The following is a 16,025-nucleotide window of genomic DNA, read 5'->3' as shown; positions in this document are numbered from 1 at the left end:
AAAGTGTGCACATACCTTACTATTATATATACAACGAGCAAATACCGTTTACTAATATCTTCAACAAGTTTCAACAATATATTCTGCACATTTTGCTTACGACGAAATAACGAATGCGAATGGTTCGTTGAAATAAACGAAGCCTTGTTATAATATGTCCTATCAACTGTTACCAAGGCGTCACGATGGTCACCCGTGACCACCAATAAGATAAACGGTCCACTGGGGAAGAATGTTGTCTTACATCATCGATTTATTACTATTTTGCCATTATATGCTTTGAATAATAAAAATATTCCCGTGGTGTCCTCAGTGAAACATGTGACTTCATCGTGGCAGTCAAAGTGTTAACGTTCAAAATGTAAATGAACTATTGGGTCGCCAACCCAATAGAAATTTTAAGCTTCTTCTGATTTTACATTTGGATAAAAATTAATAAAGGAAATGAAATCTCTAAACGCGTGTATTATAGAAAGAGAACTGCCTATATCGTGATAATAATTGTAGTAAACGATTTTTCCATTATATGCTTGGGATAATAAAAATACTCCCGTGGCCTCCTCAGTGAAACATGCGATTTCAGCGTGGCAGTCAAAGTGTTAACGTTCAAAATGTAAATGAACTATTGGGTCGCCAACACAATAGAAATTTTAAGCTTCTTCTGATTTTAAATTTGGATTAAAATTAATAAAGGACATGAAATCTCTAAACGCGTGTGTTATAGAAAGAGAACTGCCTATATCGTGATAATAATTGTAGTAAACGATTTTTCCATTACATGCTTGGGATAATAAAAATATTCCCGTGGCGTCCTCAGCGAAATATGTGATTTCAGCGCGGCAGTCAAAATGTTAATAACGTTCATAATCTAAACGATGATTTTGGTATTACCACCTAATGACAAAATCCGCAGGCACTTAGTTACTAACCCAATAGAAATTTTAAGCTTCTTATGATTTTAAATTTGGATAAAAATTAATAAAAGAAATGAAATCTCTAAACGCGTGTGTTATAGAAAGAGAACTGCCTATATCGTGATAATAATTGTAATAAAATATGTATGTTTTAATAATGATCCGAGTAACACGTTCTACGCTTTTCAAAGGCTAAAAGCTGAGTTCCGATCTTGATTTCCAGTGACATATCGTGATATGCGAAGACTGCATGCTTTTTCCGGGATCAACGTCGATAATTCTCGTTAAGCGAAAAATAAATCGTCGGTGTAGGTGTAGGAGAGCAATCAGATATCCAGGTAACGCAGAGCTGGTTTTCCAAATTTATCGGACTTCGATCCGATCTTTAAACGATTTGTAGACGAATCGACAGTTTGTACGCCCAAAGGATTCCGAAATCGACGCGCAATTTCAATTTCAATTCTGCGTTTTCTCGTTGAAAGAGAATATTCGCTTAAAATAGCCATTACCGTATTGCTATTTGTATCGCAAAATTTATTCTAAATATTAGTTGGAATAAAAATTTCTAAATGCTAGTTACAGTGAGAATTCATTTTTATAATTGAAAATAGCTTTGACGTGCGTGCATCTGAAAATGTTTAGTTTAAAAAACGAAAGATGGAGTTCTTTAGGATTTTTTTTTGGAAAAAAGCAAGAGTACTCACTTTGGGATGTCGCCGATCTTCGGTGGCCGACATTTTCGCGCAGGAACGTCGCCCCATATGTTGTAAGCTGCAAAAAAAAAAACAATATTTTTTAACATTATATCCGCATTTCTATTCATAATATTCTACCAAAATTAAAATTAATTGGGACTGCAAAACTATAGTATTTGTAATACGCTATTTGTGTCCTTATTCATTTATCTATTTCCATTTTGCTATTTTTATTTTTAACTACGATACTCGAATGAAAATGAGGCAATTGAAATTGTAAAAAGATATCTATTTTTAATTTGTAACATCAAACAACTTGTAACAATGAGAAAAGTCGATTGGAACTGTACGACTACAATATTTTACCTCTTTGCTTTTCATCAAAATTTCTGCAAGAATTTCAAGCACAAATTGGAACAAACAAGCTGTCCGAAACAATTTAGAAAAGAAGCTAAAATTCTAAAATGGGCTCGAATTAGCTTTCGTTATGGAGTGAAGTTTCGATAATCGAGCGGCTCAGCCTTAACGAGTTCTCAGCTTCTGAATTAACACGCAGACTTTTCAACTTTGCAAAACTTCAAAGTTCCTGTCAAAGTCTCCAAGGTATGCGAAAGTTAGACGTGCAGACGTGTCAGCAGCTTGAAGGGATTTCGAGACACAGCCGAACGAAATTTCGAAGATATCCAAATTCAGCGAATTTCCAAAATTCAGTTGCTCCAAGTTTCAACATTCTACCGACCCAGAAATTGCCTTGAAATTAACATCGCACCGTAATCAACTGCGATAGATTTCTCACTGAAAAGTATTCTCTAATGAATGAATTCTAAACGAGAGAAGTTTGGTCGTTAAAATTTCGTACACACTGTATATACCTGTACAAGGTATCTATTTGTTTAACACTAGAACTACCGATCGTTAACACGAAGCTATTTCTACCAAAGCCAATTAAAATGACTGGTCTTTAAAAAATACGTAATAATAGAATATTTGTATATTTAATGATTTATTACTTTCTTACAGAAGGAATTCCACGTTATATAGTACATTTTTGGTATTATTAATTCATCTGGGACCATCATCCCTAAACGAGGATTGGCACATGTATAAAATTGTCCAGGTATTTCTAGTGGTATCATCTAGCGATCGATCCGGAATTTTCCTGATAACTGATATCATCATATCGAATAATACGCAATAAAAATTTTAAAAACGTGTGGCAAGTTGTACAAAACGAGGAAACTGGTTAATTGGGGTTCGATAAACAAATTGCAGGACCCTTTTACACTTTGACAAGTACCAGTAATTTTGAATAGCTTTGATACAAAATTATTTTCAGTTTGAATACATAAAAAGCAAAATAAAATTCATTATATTATTCTTTTGTTTTAATTTTAAAATAAATTGAAATAAAATTGTAAAGCCAATTTGACTGGTATGGTAGTTCTAATGTTAGTATTCTCCAGATGTTAATACAATTATGGGAGATTAGAATGTACAAGAATAAAATATACAAAATATTCAATATTAAGAACTCGTTTGAATAATTAAGGATGGGCGAAATCACTATACTACGTTATAATATGAAGTAGGAATTTAAAAATAAAATTGTAAAACCAGTCGATTTGATTAACGTGGTAGTTCTAACGTTAAACAAGGCGAATTTGTTGCTATGAGACGAATCAAACATACCCTTGTATATAGCTATATAAAATTAGCACCAGTATTATTAATCCTTATTTTATATAAATAAATAAAAATGACCATTCAATAAACCTTCCTATGGGAATTGAAAGATAAAAGAAAGCTACTTGTTCGTGGTGATGAATTTTTTAAAATAACGCTACGGTCCAGTTATTTCCTGATCGGCTCTTTCAACGTAGGATAATTGCTTGTTTGTTGTCGATGCCATTGAAAATAGGATGAAAATCGAGGCGGACGTTGACGTTGAAAGCGTTCGATTCGAAAAACTGGTATATCCGTGTTAATTGTGCTTCGTTGTTACACATCAGCCCTATCATTCTCTCATCCCCTGCTCGCTTGTTCAACTTTTATTCCTTTCATCGATCGCTCATCTCGAAAGACATTTACTAATTATAAAGTTGGCTGTTCGCTTTGAACACATTTGCGATGCACCATGTCCACTGTCCGCGCTTCAAACTCTAAACTCTGATTAAACTGCGACCCTTCATTTTTGATGCTTTAACCCTTCCATGAAGAGTTAAACATCGCATCCGGTCAATTTATTTCCACTGCAAATTAACTCGGCGATGCTACACGGTGCAATATTTTTCTTCAGCAAGGTATTCACGAATTAATTTGTACACATTTTTGTGGAAATGTTACAGATGGGAAGTATATAAAAATTAAAGCGAAGCGCGTACAATATGGGCAAATATACGAAACGTATGAGAATTAGAATTTTTAGAAAGTTTCTATTAATTAAAAGATAATTTTCTTACGTCTATATATGTTTCTTCATTTTAAATATGGAATTAATATAAAATGATGCAAAATTTAAAAGATAAAAAGGTAAACACCGCAAAGTTTATTAAACAGAATGGGTAGTTATTAAAATTAAAGAAAAAATGAGACTAAAGTTAATTACGGTGAAACTAAGAGAAAGTTCAAGTAAAATTATTTCCTGGAAACTGTACGCGACACATACGTCCCGTCAGGGATGAGAGAATTAACGCAAAATGTACTCGTCACTGCTACAAAATTTCTTCTTTTGTCATTTGAAAAAGTCTCATATCCCTTTAAATTATGCTGTGCAAGCGTAAGCTATGTCACGCACAAAATGTTCTTCGCCGTGGAAATATTCGATGAAAAGAGAAAAGGTTAGACGTGATTCAAAGAAAAGCTCGCAAATAACACGAAATAAAATTTACACTGATTATAAAGTTAACATAAATTCGAAACAAACTCTTGCATTTAATCTAGAATATTAAATATTGCTTACAAAAAAGAAGAAGATAAAAATTCAACGATCGAAGAAAATTAGCTGATGCAAATCACATTTTTGTTTAAGCTTAATTGTGGCTTGTTTTAAGCAGAAATCGTGAGATTTAATCTAATTCTCGGCTGCGTATCATCTTTTCGACTAGGAGAGTATTTCAAGTTATTTCGAATTTCGTCGAGGTAAAACACGATTTATTGCTAGAAGTTGGAAAGTTTGGCTTTCCGCTCCGTCGATGGAAAGCAGAGGTATCGTAAACTCAAAAGTTTCTTACAGGGCACAGAAGGCGAATCAAGTTATGGCGATTCTTGGAAACCGATCTTGGAACGAATCCAATCGTCACGAATCTGCTCGTTATCGTATGTAAAATCGAACTGGCGAAGAAAAATCGCGAACGAGCCGGCTTCCATCTAGATGAAATTCCATAGGCTTGAAAAACAGCCAAAAAATGGTAAATACCCGATAACTCGAGTTTAACAGGGTTACGTAAGGGAAACATGTTATCGATAACAATTAATTGATTTTTTAATATGTACCAAGGAAATGTCAATAGACACGTTTTAGAAACGTGTTAAAACATTTCGTCGGTTGAATGTTCACCCGAAAAAAAATACCTGTACATAACGTGCACACGTGTACATAACGACCATGTATATTAATAAAAACAATTGCGTTGCGTTCTTTATTGGAAAAATAACAGTGTAAATATGCAGAGTGCAGAGAAAGGTTGGGAGTAAACTTTAGGAACGCGAGTACTTGGATAGTTTTGATCAGGTTTCCAAAAATACGAAACATAGTGACACGATTTTGATACTTCCCTTTCTCGTCACTCTTTCCGATCTACCAATTTCATTACATTCACATTCCATTTCAACAAAATTCATATTTCTTGCCTGTGAATTTTACTTTTTACTTTTAGGAAGAGCCAAAAAAGAAAAGAAAGAGAACATCCCTTTCTCGTCACTCTTTCCGATCTACCAATTTCATTACATTCACATTCCATTTCAACAAAATTCATATTTCTTGCCTGTGAATTTTACTTTTTACTTTTAGGAAGAGCCAAAAAAGAAAAGAAAGAGAACATTGAGACTTGTATTACGTCTCGCAATTGAGGTCCTGGACTCCTTATTAACCGGCCACCGTCACACTTCTCCGCTATCGCTAAGTTTCGTGCCCTTAAGGCCTCTTCTCTAATTGACCGCTGCATCGTAATTCAGGTAGCTAAGAGGCTGCTTTTCTATATATATCCCGAGGATGCCTCGGGAATTAATCGAAAAAATTCTATTCTCTTGACAAATTGAGCGTGAAATCGCGTCAACGTTAGCCACACAACATCGGCCACATACCTCATCACCAGCTTTCAACCAACCAACACACCATAATCTTACGTACATATTCAGAAAAACCTTCAACCGAACAGCTTCTCCGAATAGTCGCACATTGACAAAACAGAGTCGTATCTCTTTAGGCTTTGTAAAGAAAAAATTATTTTATTTGTAATAATAATCTTCCTTTTTTACATGTGGGGAAATGGACAACCACCCCCCACTCTTGGAAGCGGCGGGGTAGTGTCGGAATTTATGATAATAATCTAATAATGTTTCATTTGAAATAATTCATCTTGTGATAAAATTTGGAAGAATATCTTCCTCGTATATAACACACAATATGAACGTCTTGCAAGTGCGGATGGTTATTGATCAATAAGTTTGAAAGCTCCAAGTGGAAAATGAATGTCGATGAGATTGGGGTTCGTTGGCCACGATTAGTATCTGTTTTCAATCATCGGCTTGATTTCATCCGTGATTTGATTACTTCCGATAAATTGGCTTAATAACGCGACAAAGCATCTTGCCACGCTTGGATTACTGATCCGTTGTCGATTTTTAATGAGCAGGGGAATTGGAACCGTGGTTGTTTTTACGCGAACTTTACCATCTGTCGTTTTTATTTCCTCTCTGTTTTCCTTATTTCTTCCTCTTGCCTCTTTACGTTTTACGCGAAATATCGAACATCTTTTTTACCAAATGAACAAAAAAGGTGGTGAATTATTCGAATGGAAGGAACACGATGTCAGGTGACTTGACTAATGAGAAAACTCGATAAACTCCAATTTTTTCCTATTAATATTGGGCTTTTCAACGGAGATTATTTACTTCCACGAATTTATTTAATGCAAGAAAATTACATAAATAAACGTAAATTCGGAAGAAATCCTCAAAGAACCGTAATATTCAATTTTCTCTACTTCTTAATTTATCCAGTTAATCTATATGGCTTCTGAGCGATTCGTGCTTCCAGTAAATAACAGATTACTTGATTAATTTGAGAACTAGTAGTCCTGGATTGATTTACAAGATAGAAAACAAGAGTATTTTAAGATTACAGTCGTTCGAAGGCGATACATCATCGAAGTGCATTACAAATCGAACAGAAAATTATTAGATTGACAACTAAATGATTACCGCTTTTATCAATAGATGGTATTGACAAAATCCGCAATCACTTAGTTATCAATCTAATATTTGTGTTTTAGTTCTATCGAAAGTCTTCAATTTTCATACTAACGTAGTTTCGATTTCTCAATTTCCCTAGTCACATAGACATGGAGATTCGGCACATAAGAATCGCTCATTTCCTCCTTTTATCCGCGGTTTCGCCGCCCTCTGTGCACCGATAAACTTCGTTACCCCGTTATTGCACTCGGCGAGCGATAATTAATTGAAAGGTCGGTGATCAAAGCCGGACAGCTTTTCGTCCGATTGGAACGAGGCGATGGATCTAAAGGAAGCGAAGGAAATTAGATGAAGCACACGATGATAGATAAGAATCGACTTCGAACTTAATTACTTTCTCCCAGGACAGCTTCGGAATATTTTGACAATATCAATTTATGTCATCATAAAACTGTTTTCTACGCTTTTCTATACGTACAGCTTCCGTTCTACAACTTGATTTTATAAAGTCATTAAAACTTCTAACGCTACTCGCTGCAGAGGCAATTAAAATTTAAAAGACCAGGGGCAGAAAGGTTATATCTCTTCAAGCTCTAATTACAAATACCTAAAGTGACATGGATTAAACGAAATTAAAAAGTTAATACAATATAGCAAATTAGAATAAACGAGATAATTACAAGAAAAATTGGATGCAAGGAAAAGCGACATTCTATTCATCGTTTAAATATTAATACCTTAATTCAAAAGTCAATTTTTCTAGCAAGTTTGTGCGATAGCAAAATGAAGGGGCAAGACAGGTGTAAATTTGAATTCACACTTTGCTCGTTAATATGACTCGACTGGCTGCTAATTCGACTGATAGCCATCGGCTTCTCAGACGACGCCATCCGACTCAAGCAAATTTACCTTCCGGTAAGATTCATTAACTAACTGTATTAAAAAAATTGCCATCGTCTCTGGTGTCCTTCCTCCTGCCCCTAAGGCTAACCTGTTGCCCCGTTTCCCCGTGAGAAATTTCGTTACCGCGCTGATGCACCCGCTAGACGATAATTAAACGATAATTAATCCCTCCGCTGGAAGATTCGACCGAGCATGGAGTCTTCGTATTTTCCGTTATCAAGAATTCTGTTGGATTTTCTCGTCGACAAGAGAGATATCTAGAAGCTAGAAAGACATACTCGTTTTCCAGGTATAATATTGCGCAATTTCGCCAAAGAAATTGCAATCTTTCTTTTTATATTTTCTTACTGCGATCAAATAATAATTCAAATGTTTCTAACGTTGATTTCAGTGGTTTATTTCAAGATCGATCCTGAATGTTATATTTGTCTATAATTATCGCTTGTATAAAGCTGCTGTATTTGTTCCTCGATAGACCCACGAGATAATAACGAGAATATTAACGTTTTGTTAACGCGAAACCTTCTTGCATTTTCCAATGAAATCCTAGGAAATTGCTAATGTTGATTTTAGCCACAATTGGCAATTTCTTAAATTAATGCCAATGTTCAATTTTCCTCTACGTTTGCAATCAACGACTATTCAAATAGAAGGTATAAACAATTAAATAGAAAATTGCAAAATTCACATCAGAAACCTTCTTACATTTTCCACTGAAATCCTAGGAAATTGCTAATGTCGATTTTAGCCACAATTGGTAATTTCTTAAATTAATGTCAATGTTCAATTTTCCTCTACGTTTGCAATCAACAACTATTCAAATAGAAGGTATAAACAATTAAATAGAAAATTGCAAAATTCACATCAGAAACCTTCTTACATTTTCCACTGAAATCTTAGGAAATTGCTAATGTTGATTTTAGCCACAATTGGTAATTTCTTAAATTAATGCCAATGTTCAATCTTCCTCTACGTTTGCAATCGACGACTATTCAAATAGGAGGTATAAACAATTAAATAGAAAATTGCAAAATTCACATCAGAAACCTTACATTTTCCAATGAAATCCTAGGAAATTGCTAATGTCGATTTTAGCCACAATTGGTAATTTCTTAAATTAATGCCAAGGTTCACTTTTCCTCTACGTTTGCAATCAACAACTATTCAAATAGAAGGAATAAACAATTAAATAGAAAATTGCAAAATTCACGTCAGAACGTTTCATTCGACTTCTCAAAGACCTAACCACAGCACTGGCTGTTTATCGACGAGTAAAGGATTCCCAATAAACCTTAGAACGTTAATCGTTGGCGAAAATTTGAGAGGAAGGAATTTAACGTTAAACACCGCAAGGAATTTGAAAGGTGGAAATTGCTGGTCTTCTCTCGATCGAGCAAGCGAACAATACGATCGGCGATCGTCTGTCGAAGGAAGAATTGAATGGGGAAAAGCGGTATGAAGAGCGGAGAACGAGTCGCGGGTCATTTCCAATTACTCCGCTAGACGACTCGTAGGCACAAGTCAATTGTTAAATCGCCAAGGGTCCACGAATCGCTTGGAGCCGGATCTGTGTTCGTATTATCTCGGTCATATCCTCTTTTCCGTCCATAACTAGTCCCGGCTAACTCTCTGGCTGCTCTTAGCTGGAATCGTTCCAGTCACACACACCTATATACTACACACGTGCAGAGATATCGATCGCGATGACGATGGAAAAATAATTGTCAAGATTGCGATCGCTCTACTTCACGTGCACGGCTCCTGCTCGAGACGTTTGTTCGTTTCGTTCGTTCACTGAAATGGGCAAACAACAAATCTCATCAGTTTTCTCTTGATATACTTATGTCACTTATTTATCTTGCCTGTTGCGGGGAGTAAAAAGATAGCGAATGGATTTAAATCGATCATGATTAATCTGTTTGATTTTTGCGCACTTAAGGGAAACTTAAAGGTGCGGAAATCCACCTGAGACGCAAAAATATATAAAATATCCGAAATAGAATATACTCGTTATGATATTTAATGGACAAAACAAATTTTTTACCTGGGCTTCTTTCTTTTTCAATGATAATATAATTTATGTTATATGAATATTAATTTGCATAAATATACGTACTCTGGTTACGTACGGTGTATTAACGAAATGAACAAACGAGATCTCCCTCTTGATATATCTGCTTCATGCATTTATCTTGCTATTGGCGAAACAGTAGATTAGATAACAAGAATTGTTTTAGTTATGATATATGAACCAAGCGAGTAAATAATAAATTTAAATACTGTTGCGAAAATAAATGACGAACAACGAAAGAAATAACCTAAATACTGTTGATATATTTTTTTTTCTTACGTACTTGGTGTCTGTAAAAATATTTAGTAAATAAGATAAGGAAGAGAATTTGGCTCGATCATGGTATATCGAACAAAATGAGCAAATAAGAAATTTGGATAATATCGATGTAGATATTCGTGTGAAGAAATGGACAGTTTGAAACGTTCGTAAATCATCTGCTCGCCATTAAGTTTATCGTCGACTCGGCACGTGGACTTTTCCAAATCGAACGGCAGAGCATTTGCGCGAGTACGTGTGCACAGCACACACATCACCTTGACACACTTGCGGAATTAAAGGGATGCGTGTACGGCAACGAATACGCGAGCTCGTTTATCATCCATCCTACCGGATGAAATATTTTCGCAATTATACAGAGGCATAACTGCATCTCATCCGAGATTTCGTTGCTTTAAATTATCCGATTGATATACCCACGATATGAAACGTCGTTTCTGTGAACAGATATCGTCCATCTAATTTTGCCTTACTATCAAAACTTTCGTCAACTATGTTGAGAAGGAGAAATTTGTTACAATTTACGTATATTGAATATTGATAAGATTAAACGTTAATTTTGATTCGATGAATGAATTAATTTAAGAAAATAAATGAAATAATTAATTTATGTAGTTTCATTAATGTAAATATTAATTATTAAAAAATCACTATTAGTTGTTGTGAACAATTGGGATATAAGACATTCCTGTATTCTTAAATTAATTTTGTTTATACTACTATTGTACTAAATCCCTACTTTACAGCATTCCTATATTCTTAAATATCTACATTATCATGTTTCTGTTAGATTGTCCGAAAAGTTTCTTTCGTTTCACAAGGAAACAATAGATGCACAACATTTTTTCTTTTATATTATTTTGATTCATTACTTTTCTTATTCTACAATTTACATCGTATAATCCATTTTGCATTATGTGCAAAGACGAAAGAAACTTTCCGGACAACCTAATATTATTCTCGAATTCTATATTTCTAAATTGATATACTATTCATACATTAGTAAGTTTCTATATTTTTAAATCCCTAAATCGAAAAATTTCTAAATTCCAATATTTCTACACTTGCCATATCCCTCTCATAAAATTTATATGTTTCCAAATTCCTATATTTCTAAGTATCTAAATTTCTACACTTCTATGTTCCTAGATTTCTAGATTCCTGCATTTTCAAGTCCCTAGATCCCTAAACCTCTGCACTTCTAAGTCCTTGAATTCCTAAATGCGTGCATCTCTAAATCCCTAGATTTCTAAATTCCAATATTTCTATACTTGTCATATCTCTCCCTCTCTTGAAATTCATATTTTTCCAAATTCCTATATTTCTAAGTTTCTAAATTTCTCACTTCTATGTCCCTAGATTCTTAAATTCCTGCATTTCCAAGTCCCTAGATCCCTAAATCCCTACACCTCTGAGTCCTTGGATTCCAAATGCGTGCATCTCTAAATCCCTAGATGCCTAAATTCCTACATCCCTATATTGCTATACACATCTCTATGTTTGAAATCCCTAAATTTCTACATTTCCACGTTTCTACATTTCTGCCTTCTTGCATAACCAAATTCCTATATCCCTGAGTTTCTACATTCCTGCATTCTCCAATTCCCATATTCCTACATGCCTAGATCTCTCCAAATCCCTAAACTCGTACATTTTGGAATTCCTATATTCCTAAGTTCCTTTATTTTTCAAGTTTTTACGTTCGAAAAATGCATCGACGCAATAGTGGGATAATTCCATGGAAACACGAGCATCGAATCGTCATCGATATCGCTGTTTACGTGCTTAGGGTGAGTTTATCGTGGCGCTTATATCAAGGCCTGGCTGTGATCGACAGTCAGCTCCATTAATCAACGTAAACTCGATTAAGAGTCACGAAGCAACCCTCTTTCGACCCTCTGCGACCCTCCTGCTGGTCGAACCCCGAGGGCACGCTGCGTTTAGGGGTTGAAACCAACGGCCACAGCTGCTATAATTGAAATCTACGAATTTGCTGAGGTTTAAGTTGTATATAGGAAGGTTTAGAATATATCGGGTGAAATTGATCGAGAGATTACTCTTGGCACAGCAATTTTCAGTTCATCGGGATACCTAAAATTTACTAAAATTATCCATCCCTTCATTTTTCTTTTTACTGAAATTCTCTGATAGTCAGGAAATTCGTTTTTGCATAAATGTAGAAATTATTGATCGTAAACTAATTAAGGGATTATTTTCCATCTAACTAGAATTTTGTTCGGAAAATACATCAGGATGTCCAAAGATTAGACGAAATCGGAGAAAATCTTTCTTTACTGATTTTTAGAGAAATCCTTTGATGATTAGAATATCAGTTTTACAGAGGTGTAGATCCTATTGGTTTAAAATCAATCAGAAAATTATTTTCATTTTAGTAAGGAAGTTTGAGAGAAATAATGAAAAATGTAGAATTTTTTTATATTTTCAATCGAATTCAATTTGAAGCGTAAACGATCGATGATTCATATCGATATTATTGGAAGACGGACGAATAACGAACAAAGAAAGAAAGTAAATTTCTTTCCATCTTATTTGCATATTAAATCCTCGTCACAATTTTTCTTCGAAATGAGAATCGCTGATAAGCGACAGTGAACGTCGTTATTATTTTACCAGAGGAATGATAGAACAGATACATAGTAAGTAGGCAAAAGCATGCGAATATCGTTTCTGTTTCGAACGAATCGAATTCGATTTGAAAGGATATAGGATAATGGACATTAGGTTATTCAAATGTTAGTAGGAAATTGTGTATTTCTAGGAATCGGTTAGAGGGAATCACGTACTTCCGTTTCCATTTCGCGAAATTATCAGAAAATAATCAACTGCGACCGGTTGGATCCGCATTGCGTTGGTTCATGAATGTGCATGAACTCGTACGTAATGAAACGTCGTTATTGATTACTGATAATCCAATCAGCGGTGTGTATTACTCCTCGGCATGTCGATTAAATGGTATTAATTAATCCAAAGATAGAAAGAGAAACCGAGATGATCTTAACGAACCCGGTTCTCTGGTTTCGAAATCGCCTGCTCTCTTTTAAAACATCCGCACGATAAACTTTTGAATAAATAGAAAAATATCAAAACAACTTGTTTGATCATGTTAACTAAAATCATAAAATTCGATTACTTGCTCCAGGATAAATAAATAAGAAAATAGAAAATGTAAAAAAATAATTAAAAGATGGTAGGGGCGACTTCTCTGGAATATTTCCAAATATTTTCATTCAATCTTGTTTTTTTATAGCAAAGATGGAAAAAATAGTAAAATTGGACGTTTCTTCAACGTCAGAAAACGAAGGCAGACGGAGAATCAGAAATAGCTGTAGTTGAATAATTCCGTTTGCAGGAAAAATTGTGTAGAATTCTCGAGCGAAGGAAATCAAGACAAACGGTAGAAAACAAGGGAACGTTGAAGTTGGAATCGTATCATCTGATCTCGAAACAGTAGTCACGTCTCGTATGTTTCTGCCAACGTTTCGTAAACAGAGGAGTTTGCCTGAATATTTGGCTAACGAGCGAGGGTATGTCAACGAAGTCTGATGAGGCAAACTGCGACGATCGTAGCCTGTCGACGAGGAAACGTGGTCACATTCCGGAAATCAATAACAGCGAAACAATTAAGAACGAGTTGAATAGCAAGCAACTGCGCGTCCTTTTCTCAATTTAAAATTGATTAAAAAAGAAAAAGAAGAAAAAAAGAAAAAGATGTAATATGATTGCCCTTGTCGCTAACAATGCCACTTTAAATAAAATAAATAATAAGAGTAACGATTGTCCCTTTTATCTTTGTGTATTCTATCGTTGTAATTCTTGCACTCGACGTCCAAGGGTTTTTTTTTTAATTAAAGATAAAAATTATTACAAATAAAGGAGAATAATTGAAGTGTAAAACATTAGAGGAAAAAATTTTTCCAAATAAGAAATATATGCAAAAATATGTAACTCAAGAAATAAACAAACTGTTGTCTGAATATTTAACAAAATACCGTAGAAATAAAAAAAACAAAGGTTCTATGAATTTTTTGAAACTCTTCAAAAACACGAAATTTTAAAATGGAAAATTACATTACGCTGGTAGTTTCACGTACATCTCTCTACATCTATATATATATATATATATATATATTTTTTTTTAACATTCTATTAATCAATGCCTTTGCATTCCACGACCACTTGTTAATTATTCTCTACGCTTGTGTTTCCACTCGCCATCAGAAGGCAACTTGACAACCAATCCACATTTAAATTCAAACAAATTAGCTTTGACAATAAATCTTTCCAAAAAACAATTATACATATTCTGATGACATTTTCCAACAAATAATTACCATTTTATTTTTATCGTTGCTTACTTTATCCCAAAAACCAACCACTCAACTAATTTATGACAAAACAAAGAAGAAATTAGAATTTTTACATCGTATTCTCCTTCATATTATTTCCATCTATGATATATTTACCGTTTGACATTCAAAATACCATTTCCACGTTCTGTCAAACTATTCTCTACTCTTTGCGACCGTTGCCACGCGACCATCACCTGGTCAAAAGAACACGATCCAACTCACCTTCCATCGTTATATTATCCCCGAGCTTCATTTCGGTGCTCAGTGTGCTCACTGTTCCGGATGGTCCCACGTTGTTCCAGCCGACTAGCCGTCAATCGAAGCTTCCCAAATCGCTCGATGGAGACACGAGACGATTATTCTCTGGAAATGTCACTTTCTCTCCCTCTCTATCTCTCCCTTTTTCTCTCTATTTCTGTTGCCTGTAAATCGCAGGTATCCAATTACCAGGGACCTCTAGACAATCCCTTTTTTCCCTCGACGAGCTTTCTTCGTCCTCGTTAAGCGACCAACCAACGTGCCGACGATCGCACGCCTTTCCCACGTCATGGTCAACGTGTCGTTGCGCGATTAGACAATCGAATTATCAAAGGTTTCGACAACCTGCTGACGCACGGATCAGTCGATGAGTCGCCAGATCCCTCGATCACCATCGATCGCGAGCCTTCCGCTTCTTGCAAGGTCATCGTATCTTCTTTGAAATGCAAAATCTTCGCTTTGATTCTGTCGATGGAGCCACCATGGATCTTTGATTCGGTTGTCGTGCAAGAGCCAGAGCAGAGTTTACGGACACTTGGTGGAACTGTTCATTGTGGACCTGCGAAAGAAAGAAACGATTTATTATTATACAGTCTTATATCATATTTATATTAAAATTACTGGTTGTTCTTCATTGGAAAGAAGAAATACGTATAGCAAGTGGAAAAAGTATTCTGACGTAGAATGGAGACCGTTGCATGATCGTTCAATGTCGAGGTCACCTATTTCAGGCTTCTGCATTTGAATCGGTTTTTTGACAATCTGCTTTTCATCATCGCGTTTAGTATTTTATCATACACGAGTCTATCGCAAGATCAACTTTAGTTTCTCTTTGCAAGAAGATAGTAAAGTTTGAAACACATTTAAAGAACGTCCGAGTCTTAAGAAGGACACGTTCGCGTACGTAAAAGTTAAGAAATGAAATTACAAAGTGAAATTTAAAATTCGAGAATGCAATTTAATTTACTTTTATTCGTCTTACGTATATCAGATGAGATAGATGGTTTTGATGAAAACACCTTTCCCATCAGTTACAGTTAAAGTACACGAATAAACCATGTCCTCGACACACTTCAGAAAATTCCCTCAAAGGAAGAATATTAGTTTTATTTAAACATTAAGA

General features: G+C 35.0%; 1 protein-coding gene across 3 annotated transcripts in view; it reads right to left on the bottom strand.

The window, feature by feature from the left end:
* Positions 1 to 16,025, bottom strand: part of LOC132913876 (uncharacterized) — a 94,847-nt gene that overhangs the window by 49,843 nt on the left and 28,979 nt on the right. For all 3 annotated transcript variants that reach the window (XM_060972495.1, XM_060972494.1, XM_060972496.1), the window contains 2 exons: positions 14,867 to 15,461; positions 1,619 to 1,685 (listed from right to left, as the gene is read on the bottom strand). In XM_060972495.1, coding sequence (XP_060828478.1) covers positions 1,619 to 1,685; positions 14,867 to 14,897 — 98 coding nt within the window. In that variant the 5' untranslated portion in view covers positions 14,898 to 15,461. The remainder of the gene's footprint in view (positions 1 to 1,618; positions 1,686 to 14,866; positions 15,462 to 16,025) is intronic.

This window comes from Bombus pascuorum, chromosome 14, assembly GCF_905332965.1.
Source record: "Bombus pascuorum chromosome 14, iyBomPasc1.1, whole genome shotgun sequence".
Lineage (NCBI taxonomy): Eukaryota > Metazoa > Arthropoda > Insecta > Hymenoptera > Apidae > Bombus > Bombus pascuorum.
The sequence above is the reverse complement of the archived record's forward strand: the minus strand, read 5'-3'. Positions and strand labels throughout refer to the sequence as shown.